Here is a 13202-nt window from a genome sequence, read left to right as displayed (position 1 = left end):
TTGGACCTAATTAGGAACATGATCTGCTGGCAGCATTAGCATAAATGACTGATCTGAGAGGTCTCCATCTCGTCTCAGAGCCTTAGCTGCACTCATTCTTTTCACTCCCTCTGACAAAGAATTTTCACCACCCGTGGATTCCAGTAAATACAGGTCTTTATTCGAGAGCCTGAAGCTAAAAATAATGACATTAATAATAATAATAATAATAATAATAATAATAATAATAATAATAAATGCTGGCTGTATTTTTCTTTTTCGCTGTGCCATTGTAGGCAGTCCTGTCAGTCAATGTGACAGATATTGTTCCCCGTGTTTTGGGTTTGTGAATTGAGAATTGAAGCCAGAATAGAAGCAGGAGGGAACTCTGCTGGTATTGAAATGACTCCGAGAGGTTATCATTAGACAGGAGAGCAGATGTGCACACTCCCTGTCTGTTCATAGAATCATTTCAGCTTTTGGGTTAGACCTCAGAGAATGGACTCCTTCTAGCAGTGTGGATTTATTGACTCCTCTGCCTCAACGCAGGTGCTAGGTTCTCCTCTCTTCACTGTCTTAACTATCTGTTTTTATTCCAAGTCAAATTGAACCACTTCAGTTGCTGCGTTAAAGTAACAATGCACGTGTTTTCTTTTGATTTTTTTTCCCCCCACTTTTAGACAAAATATTGACTTTTTCTTGGAATCAGTTTTTGATTGTGTTTGTTGTTTGGCTGTGTTAAAAACGCACTGTAGCCAGATTACTGAGTGCTCAATGAAACTCAAGTAGCTGTCGCTTGTGCAGCGCAGAGTGCTCAAAGAAACTCAAGTAGCTGTCGCTTGTGCAGTCACATCATTGCAGCCATCAATCAAGACACTCCAGCTAAGATATTTTTCTATGTTGTATGTCATTTAAACTAGATTTATATTCATGAAAGTGAAAAAAAATCATAATAATAAAAAAAATTATTTCATGGACCCCAACATTTAAAAACACTATACTTGGAGATTTTATGTGGATGCAGAGATTGATGAATAGTGGTGACATTTGACATATCATATGCTGGAAGTAGTAGGTAGCGCCCCCTGTTTGTCAACAACAACACGACTTATTCTTGAAGTCAGGGTTGATGTGAACCTTCAGTCCATGAAAACGACTGGAGAAGTTTCTTCTATCTTCTGGCCTCAGAGCAAAAAGCCATTTGGTATAAAAGTAGGGCTGATCTCGCATCACTGACCTCCGTGAGTTGATATTGTGTTTCTGCCGCCAGAAAAACCTTATCACCTGCACCGGCGTTTCACTGCCTTTTTTTTTTTTTTTTTTCAGTTTGCTGCAGATTCCGCCTCCTCGCTGCTCAGGTGGTTTCATATCAGTCCGAGCAAATATTTCATTTTGTGCGGACGAGTGTGGGTGTGCACACACTCGGTGTGTTTGTACTGTATGTGTGTATGTGCATTCTCCCCTCTGCTTCTTGTCACCTTATATCTGCAGTGACAAATGTAATGTGCCTCAACCAGAGAACATGCCATGGAAACCACCACGTTGCCTCGCAACCTCTGCTGCCAAATGTCTTCATACAAGAACGGAGAAAATAGCGAGCGGTGTTTGATTCCAGTTGAAAACTGCACAAACATAGACGAGCTTTAATGAGGCGCTTTACCGTAATTCATTCATGTCAAGATTCTTTTTTTTTTTCTTTTTTAAAGGCCAGAGTACCTGGTGTCCAACAAACACAGAGCAGAAAACGGTCCCTAATATCTTTTTTTTTTTTTTTTCAAACTTTTGTCTGATTAATGCAGAGGATGTAGTTGACCTTTTTGGAGATGGTCCTGTGTTCTGGTCTGGTTATTAATAGTCTCTGCTTCAGAGTCAAAACGATGATGCCAGACATCATAAGTCTGGTTTTCACTTTGTGAAACAGGAAACTCTGACACTGACTGGGAGTGTTCTGCTGTTGCTGCTGCTGTTGGCTGAGAATTTTATAGCTTTATTAGAAACCCGCTCTTACATCAGACTTGATCAGTTTGGTCCGTCGTAAGTCATCAAGTGTAACTGACTTTCAAAAAGTCTTCGTCGTTTCCAGGTTTCTTCAGTATTTAAACATGAACTACTTGTCATTGTGACACAGCACAAAAACAAATGTGACCTCTGCTTTTAACCCGTGGTGCCTTACTCAGAGCACCTTAGTCGTAACTTGCCAGCTGGTGGACTCGAACCTCAAACCCTCCTGACCCAAAGCCGCTTCCTTAACCACCAAGCACCTCCAAAAAAAATAAAGTAAAAAAAATTTAACTCATTGTCTGATAGACTAATATTGTAGTTAGTTGGAAGGAAAAAACGTATTTATTGGCTGTCCAGCATCAGCCAATAAGACGACAGTTTGTATTCTACACAGCTACAATTCTATACATTGTAGAGATTTTTTACATAATCCAGATTTTATTTTTTGCACCAGACCCACTGACGGTCTGATGGGAGGTCGTATCTTTTAAATTGTATCTTTTAAATGCCACATAGGAGCTAATGCTACTTTGCCTCATGGTAAAGAACTAAGATATCATATAAAGAGAAATACTGTCTCTGTAGTCCGGTACCAAATGGTCCACGGCCTGGAACTGGTCCCCGGCCCACTGGTTGGGGACCATGCTTATGTTACATCGTTCTGATCATGAATTTTCTTTCATTCTTTTTTTTAACTTTTCCTTTCTCTGTCTGTTGTTATGTCCGTTTGTGCAGCGCGGTGCCTGCGCTTCACTCAGTCCTGCTGAGGTGACGACGATGAAGAGCTGCTGGCTGTGTCACACTAACTGAATTCAGAAGATGTGTATAAGATAGACAGGAAAGCGGGGGAGGTGTGTGTGGGGGGCTTCTCTGTGTGTGACTCTGTGTTTGTTGCGCCAAGTGGAGATTGGCGTGAAAAAGCTATGACAGGTCGACGGAGCACTTAACCACATCCTGTTCCTGCAGGTTAACAAGATAGGAAATGTTTTGATGGAGAGAGGCGTTCCACTCTCCTGCTGGCTGCTGAGGTGTGTGTTGTGTTCCCTCACCCTCTTCTATCATATCTGGCCATTCCTTTACTGCTGCTGTTGTGTGCTGGGTTCCCTACAGTATGTGTAAGGCCAGGCAAGTCAACTTAGGTCAGAGTTGACACTTGGCTGGTTGACCTGCAGGCTGTTTAACTAGACTTTACTTCCTCTGAGCAACGTTATACTTTTTGTGTTTGGCGTGAACGCATGTTAGCGCTACTCTTTACTGCCTCTGCTCAAGGGCAAGAGAACTACATGTAAAAAAAAACCTTCTTCTGAGCAGCATTATACTTTTGTGTTTGGCGTGAACGCCTGTTAGCGCTACTCATTACTGCCTCTGCTCAAGGGCAAGAGAAACATTGTTTAGACTCTGAGGGTTGGTAGCATTAACCCAGTGATTCCCAACCACTAAACTGGTCTGAGAAGTATTGTGAGAAGTGAGGTGTTAACCCAGTGATTCCCTGGTCTGAGAAGTATTGTGAGAAGTGAGTGCAATAAAAAATAACTCCTTGTTCACCTGTGAAGATCCACAAGTGTATGTTTCTTCAATTCCTGCTAGTTTATCATCATTGTGTTCAACTAAACAGGCCCAGGTTTCACACAATTAGAAAGTCAATTGTGGTCAAATTGAAAATAGAAAATACTTTTGTTTTTTACTAAATATATTTCCATAGAGTACGTGGCAGTATTGTTTGGAAATTTTTAAAAGGTTCAGAAATATTGCATTAACGTGATGTTGCCTGTGTTTATCAATGCAGCAAAGGGGCAGATTTCTTAATGCTGAATATTTTTCTACTTTCTTCTCTTTCCCCCTAGGACACAGATCAACTTCACAGTGGCCATTGATTTCACTGCATCAAATGGTGAGCCTTCAGTTATAAACATATCCACTCCAAATGGAGCACACAGTGCGGTGGAGAAATGACACGGCGAGGGAATGTTTATTTAAATATATGTAGATGGGGGATCAAGTGTTTCCTAATAACCCTGTGTGTCACACCCGAGTGCAGTAACGAGCTTCAGTGGCTGTGATAAAGGACCGTGTTATCCATCTACCCTAAATTCTATTAAATCAAACGAGAGCCTCTCAGTCACTCCATGGAAAAAACACTTTTGAGGTTGAGCACTTGTTCCTGCTTGACTCTTATTAAAATGTCAATATCCAAGGCAGGGTATTTAAAAAAAAACCTTAATAGAATGAGTTAAACTCTGTACTCACTGATTAGTACAAGTGTCTTATTAACAGATAATTGGAAATCAATTTGCTGCCATTATTGACTAAATGCATTCGTTCATGTCGTGTCACACAAATTCACACTAATTGGAAACCAATTATTATGTTGTTTTTCTTTATAGTGTTAGGACTGATTAGCAGCAGCTGGAAGTTTCTACCAAATAACCAGAAAAAACAGCTGCTTAAACTTAAGACACAAATTCACTTGTTGTTCGTTTGTATTTAATCGTCCATCCTGACAGAACAGGCTACAAATCATCTGAACCCCGTAAGCTCAAAACAAGTTGTCAGTTATTGTTTGAACTTCAGTTCAAAATGCAAAAATCCAGGCCAAACGTGACATAAGAGTTGATAAAAAATAATGCTAAAATACCTGAGAAGAGCAAAGTATGACTTCTTCAAAATAACCTCCTCTTTCTTTAACAGCCTGGGATAAACCAGGCATTTGGCCACAAAATGTTAAAGTATGTGCCAGGAATTTCATTCCAAGTTTTCTTAAGTCCATGAGTGAGAGATGGCTGACAAACTTTTCTGACGCATTGATCCAATTCATCCCACATAAAATCTTGTTAAAGCCAAAAGTTGAGACCAAATTTCCTGATTATATTTCCAACTTGGCGGAGGTAAATGATAAACAGAGATGAGCCCAGGACAGAACCATGAGGAACACCAGTGGTCACAGGGGAGAGTTTGAAATGATGATGTTCTTGATACCTATCGTCATATCTTTATATATTTATGTGTCTGTACCAAAAAGAGATCCTAGACACATTAGTTCCTTCACATCAGGGCATTTCATTTGGATTTAACACTCGACGTTGCTGTGTTGCGTTGTCCTTCCACCCACAGGTAACCCAGCCCAGCCCACCTCACTCCACTATATGAGTCCCTACCAGCTAAACGCCTATGCCATGGCTCTGAAGGCCGTGGGGGAGATCATTCAGGACTACGACAGCGACAAGATGTTCCCCGCACTGGGATTCGGGGCAAAGTTACCACCAGATGGCCGCGTCTCGCACGAGTTTGCTTTGGTGAGATTAAGAATGAGCCGAGGATGGAGGACAGGAAGTAATTAAGTAGTGATTAAAGTTATCGCTCATCTGTTTTGCAAAATGCAGAACGGGAATCCTCAGAACCCGTACTGCGCAGGTATCGATGGCGTGATGGAAGCGTACTATCAGAGTCTGAAGTCAGTGCAGCTTTACGGCCCCACGAACTTCTCCCCTGTCGTCAACCATGTGGCCAGGTACGATACAGACGACCTTTATCAAAAGTATCTTTTATTTTATGCGTGTTTACTGTTGAATAAGTGCGATCGCTGCTTATGTAACCTCAGCCTCACATGTGTGAAAAATACAGTTTACTTTAATAAGCTCGCCGCATGCAGAGTTGCCGTGCCGCTAACGAGAAAGAGAGAGGCAAAGAAATATGGACACAAACAGAGAAAGTACCTGTAGATCTGCTGATTGCATGTTTGTTTGTGTCTGTGTGTCGGTGGGAACATAATTTACGTTGCGAGAAAACCAGGCATACAAACTGGATCTTGTCAGAGTTTTCAGAAGGAAAAAGAGGGGAAAAAAAGAGAGAGAGCAAAAAGAAATTAAGAAACTATTCACGCAAACCTATAATTAAAGAGATGTGCACAAGTGAAGTCTCTCATCAGGATGCTTCACATATTTAGAACATAATTTGGTGAAATCCTAATTACACGGTTACACGTGAAGAGGCAAACGCACACGGGAGGGAAATGGTGAAACAGGGATTAATAATTAGGCAGAGTTTACTTTCTAAATGTCACCTGAACAGCCATTCACTTCACCCAGATTATTTCCCCTTCAGGTCACTGATGCTCACTCCAGGTGTTGAAATGTGTCGGAAAATGCGATAAAAAAAACAACATACTGTTAAGATTTAGGGGGTTACACTCCTGTCACCAAAAACCTGGGGGGTGTTAACGTGTTTGCTGGTCCGCTGAGAAAAAATAGATACACCGATATATCGTGATATTTCGGTACTTTTTTTAAGTAATTACAATAATAATAACAAAATTCTTTTTTTTTTATTTCTTCTCTAGTAATTACAAATGTAGATCCCTCTGTTCCAGATCACACAGTCACTGAGTTAAAGTTAGTATTTCTTTGCTCTAGAAATAGAACCTTTTTGTGTGACCAGATGTGTGTGTTTTCTTTCTGCAGGTACGCAGCCTCGGTGAAGGACGGATCCCAGTACTTTGTGCTCCTCATCATCACAGATGGCGTCATCTCAGACATGGCCCAGACCAAAGAGTCCATTGTCAACGTGAGGAACATGTTTATTTTTTTTTTATACTGATGACGATTGTCTCATAAAGAGGCAAAATATAAAACTATACAAATGTCAAACCTGATTTATATGGCAGTCTAGTGTATCTGAGAGACCTGCTGTGGCTGTGTAAAATAATAGTGACATTTTATGTTGTTGTTATTCAGCTTTAATGATGAAAAGCCATTAACAGCATCTCACTAAAGATAATTATGCAGCATCTTTGACTCTTGGAATCAGTGTAGATATTAAGGATGATAGAGTGTGGATGGTCTGTGTTCCCAGAACTGATGACTGCACATTTACATAGAACAGAATTAAATATTAATATTGACCATTTTCATTTATTTTAAATAGGAGAAAAAAATTAAACTACCTCATGAAGAAAGGCGTATTGATCCTTATGTACAGTCACAAAAAAAAAGTTAAAATATTTTTGATACACAAACCATGCACAGTGGCCCCTCTGACAGCCTGTTGTACGCCCACCTGCCCGTCAGTCCTCTCCATCCACGTCCTTTCACGCTCCAGATAGATGTCAGTGTGTGGAATACAAAACAAAACCGTCAGTGAACCGCAGCCAGTTTTTTTTTTTTTTTTTTCTCAAAGCAAAAGAGGGAGATGATAAAGAGAGATGAAGGTGGCAGAGATTAGTGAACAGGAAAAATAAGAGTAAAGATGTAAAAAAAAAAAAAACCTGCTACTGAGATATGTTGATAAGATCATCCATTCCTCCACTGCCTGAGGTCGACACCTTACTCAGACGAGCCAACTTACACCGCTGGCCTTTTGTCTCCCTAACACACCCCTTTGTCATCTTACATAGTCTCACACACACACAACACAAGCATGTGATTTGTAAGCTGTCAGTGGTTGAAGCCAGGGTTGCTGATTGTCCCTCATATCCCCGATATTATTCACTGGGATTACGTTCCCGCCCACGCGGCGCTCCAGGAGGTGCTGCAGAAAAAGACGCACACATCAAACAGACTCACTACATATGGTCACACATACTGTATGTCACGGTAATGTTGGCAAACCGTCAGAACGTCTCAGTGCTGAAAGACGTACACCAAGGTCGGAGTACGTGTGGTGAAATGATGGCCCTGGTTCCCCCGGCCTGGACAGTTTGGAGAGCAGATTGGGTCTGGAAAAAAAAATTGATGAATTGTTTAATTTGATGTCTGATAATCAAGGCCAAGTCTGCCATGTCGGGGGGGAGGGAAAGGGGGGTCCACTGAGAGAGAGCACTTCCACCACATGTTTACTGCCGATTATTTCATTTTTTAGATGCTTTGTAAAGAGTACAGATACCAAATATCTGTAAAGTTTTGTTTTTTCAGTTTTTTCTTTTCTTTCTGGTCTGGTGACAATCAAGTCATCAGTCACTGACTCATCAGTTTCTTCCTCTCCTCTCTGCAGGCTTCCTGTCTGCCAATGTCAATCATCATTGTTGGCGTCGGACCTGCAGAATTTGACGGTAGGTCAATAAACCCTCCAGACAGTTTTGCTGCCCCCATCAGTTCAGATTAGCATTAGCCGCTCGAGATGTTTTAATAAATACTTGCATTAGTCGCGTTTTATGGTTAACTAGGTTTTTTATATTAAATCAAAATGGTTTAAAGACATACTACATTTCTGATCCCTTTTCTTCTTTAATTCACTTGTTGTATTTCCACAGCCATGGTTGAGTTGGACGGTGATGAAGTCAGAATTTCATCCAGAGGAAGATACGCTGAGAGAGACATCGTTCAGGTAAAACCTCACTACTGTTTCTACTGTTAATGCTTTAATAAAGACAATAACGAAAAAAACTGTGTTAACACGGTTATAAAGTAGTATTATTTACATGAATCATGGGGAAAAAAGGGACCAGGTGGGACACCATGATACTGGAGCCCGTGGGCCTCTAGAGTCCAGAAGCCACTGGGCAGAGGTCCATTCTGTTAAATTAGCTTTGGCAAAAAAATACCGCCGTTAGCAGTCATAACGAAAAAAACTGTGTTAACACGGTTATAAAGTAGTATTATTTACATGAATCATGGGGAAAAAAGGGACCAGGTGGGACACCATGATACTGGAGCCCGTGGGCCTCTAGAGTCCAGAAGCCACTGGGCAGAGGTCCATTCTGTTAAATTAGCTTTGGCAAAAAAATACCGCCGTTATCAGTCTGCTGCCAGTCGCCTTACTCTGAGTGACATTTGTGAATGCCAACCAGCAGGAAGACAGATCACAACTCTGAGTTGAGTCCACGTGCAGTGAGAAAAGAGAACTTAAAAAAACACAAACTATGAAATGTACAGTACAAGCCGGGCTTCATGAGGTCGATGTTTACTTTTGATAAACACCACCTCAACTGTCACAATGGGTATTTTGTTAGCTTTGCTAAGCTAACTTAACTAGGAAACTACACAAGCTGTCAAAGTCCCAGGCCACTTCAAGTCCAGGGTTGGACACAAAACAAAACAAAAAAAAAAGAAAATCATCTTTCATTTGGTTATTATAAAAACTGACAAAACTGAACCAGCGTTTCTCACTGGATCCATTCAACAGATGTCTTCAGCCACAGATGTGTCTCAACCTTGTTTTTATTACCGTCCCTTCAGGTTTTAGCTCAGAATTCATCCTTTTGTTCACATTTAACTTTTTATTTCTTATCCTAAAAGAACTCCTAACAGACAGAAGTGAATATCACAAACAACAGATACAGTGTTCCACAGCTGTGGTACACGGTCAAGTCGCGACCTTTTCTCGCCTCGACCACATGGTCGTGGTACACGCTCGTTACTTGGCTTTTTAATGAGCTGAAGCTCTCACGTGTACACAAGCAGTGTGTGCAGTGAAGACCTGAAGATGAAACTTTGAACGTCGGCTACAGCAGCTCCACTCCTGGCTCTCATTACCAACAAGCTAATAACCCAGGGTGACACAGCAAGGTTTCTTAGCACAAATTGGGCCCTGACTTGATCCTGTGACTGTATGTGACAACAGCTCATTAGGAAAATGAAACAAAAACGCTGCCTGTCACATCTGTCCACGTAGTGTTTGTTTTGAGGTTTCTTCACATGTGTGAGCTCAGCAGCTGTGGAGGGTTTTTTTGACACCAGGCGTGATTTTAAATTAGCAAATGGCTATTAGTTTAAAGCAAACATTTTGACTCGTGCTAAAATGTTTGACTGGCAACTAGGTTCAGTATTGGTTGGATGTAGAATGCTGAGTGAAATTGAATAAATAAAATGTACAAGAATAAACCTAAACTTTCCAAGTTATTTTTGCACATTTGATGTCCCCCGCCATCTAGTGGAATCCACAGAAATGACAGTCATTTCATATCAATGCATGAAACAGAGGGATTAATGTCAGTCTTTACCGTTCTTCGTACCAATGTTTGGCGGGCCGTATTAGAAAGCCTAGCGGGCCGTAGCTGGCCCACAGGCCATAGTTTGCCCAGTTAAATAGACTTCACCCAGGGCTTTGTTCACACTTTAGGTCTTGATGTTAAATTCCAACATTTTTTTTGGGCGGAGTGTGTCATATATATTTTGTTGAATATATGTTGCAGACTATTTTAATTTCATTTTAAACATGTCTCTCCATCAGTTTGTTCCATTCAGAGATTACATCGACCGCACCGGGAACCACATCCTCAGCATGGCCCGGCTCGCCAAAGACGTCCTGGCCGAGATCCCTGACCAGTTCCTGTCCTACATGAGAACCCGTGGGATCAAACCGTCACCCGCACCGCCACCGTACTCACCACCGGGACAATCGCTTCAGACCCAGATATGAGGTCGTGGACGTGCAGGAGGTTTTTGTCCCAGTCGGTGATCAACTGAACTGACTTAACGCTCGAATACTTCCATTTCCGTAATGCCGCTCTCTAAGCCTTGTCATCGTGAGTCACGGCGGTCTTTCTTGTGTCCGGGAAGTTGCATGTCGGGCCAAGAGTGCGATGCCTGTGAGCCCAGGGAACGCCAACGAGAGGCTGTTTACGTTCACCACTGTCAAGCATTCCTGATAACTGTTAATTCGTCCTGGAAAACGTCTTGATCCTAACTGGGATTTTTTTATGCGGGTCGGCATTCGAGCAGGAAATAATCTGACCTTTTGACCCTCCTGGTGAAGGAAGGAGGGGAGGAAGGAAAGGATAGAGAAGAGAAGAGGAAGGAAGTGAAGTTTCACAGAAACAAGAAATGAATCAGTTTGTCTGAAACAAACTAACTCATGTAAATAACTCTCTCTCTGTCTCTCTCTCTCTTTCTCTCTCTCTGTCTCTCTCTCTCTCTCTCTCTCTCTCTCTCTCCAGATAACACACTGTTTACAGTTAATGCGAATGAGGATTTTTACTGTTCATACTTTTATACACTTTCATTATGAAGAACCAGTTTCTCTCTCTCTCTCTCTCTCTCTCTCTTCTGGCCTGTGTGTCAGGTAGCAGCAGTGCAGGTCCTGGTAGCCCTTCTGTACCGTACCGTACTGTGCTGTACCGTACCGTACTGTATTCTAGTGTTTGTATTAACCTTTTGCATGAGTGTAGCCTCAGTCTAGTGCATGCATTTAGTGGTCCTGCACTACCTCTTCTACCATCCATCCATCCATCCATCCATCCATCTATTCACCCATCCATGGCTGACTGGCTGTGTGACGGTCTCCGTCTGTGTGTGTGTGTGTTCCACCTTCTCACTCTGTCTGTTGTCTGTTGTCCTACCTGTCCGTCTCTTCCTTTGTCTCACGTCGTCTCCGTCCTCCGTCTCTGCTGTGTTTCCAGTTTAACTCTAATGTTTGGTTCTATTTGGGTATTTAAAGCACCTGGATTTTATTTTACTTTTAATCACTAGTTTATATTTGGTTACAATCCTACGACTCAGTTTGTCTCACTTTTAGGGAATAATTACATGCCTAGTGGACAGAAATATTTTCACGCACACATAATATGTATTTTCTTATCTGTACAAACCACTGTATGAGTTGCTGCCACCTAGTGGCCGGAGGCTTGTTTATCATTTAAGCGTTACAGCAGCGGCGCAATTCCAATGTGCCATAATCCATTGAAAGCCTCTCACACCCCAACCTCACTGCCCCCCCAACCCCTGGGGTGGTCTAGGCTAGGACAGAGATAGTGATGCAATTGGGTAAAAAAATACTTGGAACACCTGACCAATCAAAGCAGACCATCCAGCTCTAGAGTGAAAGCACGACCTCTAGGGCGGCAGCGTTGTTCCGTAGCCTTCAGGGGCCGACACTAGAGAGAGTTAAATGGAATCACAGCGACTGTCTCTGTCTCTGTCTCTGTCCTCGTCCTCGTCCTGGTCCTCCATCCTTCACAGTAGGATGCCCACACGCCCAGGGATTCTGTGTCATCGTGTGGTTAAATTCCCACCTCTTTGCCCGTGTTTAAAACGACAGCAGCTGCTCTCAAACAGAAAACTGTGTGAGCGAAACGAGCCCAGTGGTCAAAAATGCAAAGAAAAAAAACACACTTTCCCTGTGTTTGCTTTTGTTGTTTGTTTTTTAACAGTATATTTTTAATTGCACCTTTGATATACAGTAGCTTTTTATATGTTGGTTTTATACGTGTATTTGTACGTGTGTGTGTGTGTGTGTGTGTAAGGATTTCACAGGACAAACCTGTGTTCAGTCTAATGAATGAAGTTTTTTTTTTGTCTTTTGTGCGTCTGCGCTGGGTTGAATGAAGTGTGTGGTTGAGCAGCACAAAAAATGTTTCTTTGAAAACAACGTAACAAAAAGGTAAGAAAATGTCATTTATTGCTGAGCCGTTTTTTTAGTCCGCTAATCGATTATTATATTTGATTAAACTCTTATATAAATAGGTGAAAAAAAGACGTATGAAAATGACAGACTGCAGGAACAGAAAAAATATAAAAGTCAGATAAAAAATATCTACATAGAAATAACAACAATAATAATTTATATTGTATTTTCCGGACTATAAGTCGCACCAGCCAAAAAATGCATAATGAAGAAGAAAAAGTCACTATGTGTGACTATAACAAACGTGTAAGTTTCAGTGCTACATGAGTAGCAGATACTGTGTGAGTGCCCTCTAGCGGCTGTCAGTATACTCTGGATAATAGGTTGCACCAGTGAGTGCCCTCTAGCGGCTGTCAGTATGGTAACGAATATGTAAAATTATATATTTTAATATATGTGTCGCACCTGAGTATAAGTCTCAAACCCAACCAAAGGGAAAGAAGTGCGACTTATAGACCGGAAAATACAGTACATAAAGTGTGACTTATAGACCGGAAAATACAGTACATACATAAAAAGGAACTGTATTTCTGTTTTAATTTTACAGTAATATCACACTTACTAATTTTCTGCCGTCTTTTAAAGTCGTCATATCTTAACCCCCGGCGCCATGTGCAGCAAAGTAAGCGACCGTACGGAACCCATGTTTTTCATCAAAGAAGGACCAAAATTTCGGTTCAGGAAAATTGTTATTGAAATAAATTTCTCGATCAACTGAAGTCCATTTATCGATTAGTTTCGTGTTAGCCTTTCACTGACGTTGAAATTTAAAGTATTTTTTTAATCCTCGGCGATCTGACGTCACGCACTGAACACTGTCCGATAGTGAAATTATATTAACGGTTGACCTACACTTAAAGAATCACTATTTTCTTATATGTATATAA

At 41.4% G+C, this 13202-nt stretch overlaps 1 protein-coding gene across 1 annotated transcript in view; it reads left to right on the top strand.

Moving 5' to 3' along the window:
- LOC103382931 (copine-8) overlaps positions 1-12423 on the top strand; it is a 57631-nt gene extending 45208 nt beyond the window's left edge. The window contains exons 14-20 of the mRNA XM_008315912.3: positions 3825-3871; positions 5092-5273; positions 5361-5488; positions 6438-6540; positions 7966-8023; positions 8225-8298; positions 10144-12423. Coding sequence (XP_008314134.1) covers positions 3825-3871; positions 5092-5273; positions 5361-5488; positions 6438-6540; positions 7966-8023; positions 8225-8298; positions 10144-10332 — 781 coding nt within the window. The 3' untranslated portion in view covers positions 10333-12423. The remainder of the gene's footprint in view (positions 1-3824; positions 3872-5091; positions 5274-5360; positions 5489-6437; positions 6541-7965; positions 8024-8224; positions 8299-10143) is intronic.
- Positions 12424-13202: the final 779 nt, after the last annotated feature.

Source organism: Cynoglossus semilaevis, chromosome 8 (genome assembly GCF_000523025.1).
Source record: "Cynoglossus semilaevis isolate Cse_v1.0 chromosome 8, Cse_v1.0, whole genome shotgun sequence".
Taxonomy (NCBI): domain Eukaryota; kingdom Metazoa; phylum Chordata; class Actinopteri; order Pleuronectiformes; family Cynoglossidae; genus Cynoglossus; species Cynoglossus semilaevis.
The sequence above is the reverse complement of the archived record's forward strand: the minus strand, read 5'-3'. Positions and strand labels throughout refer to the sequence as shown.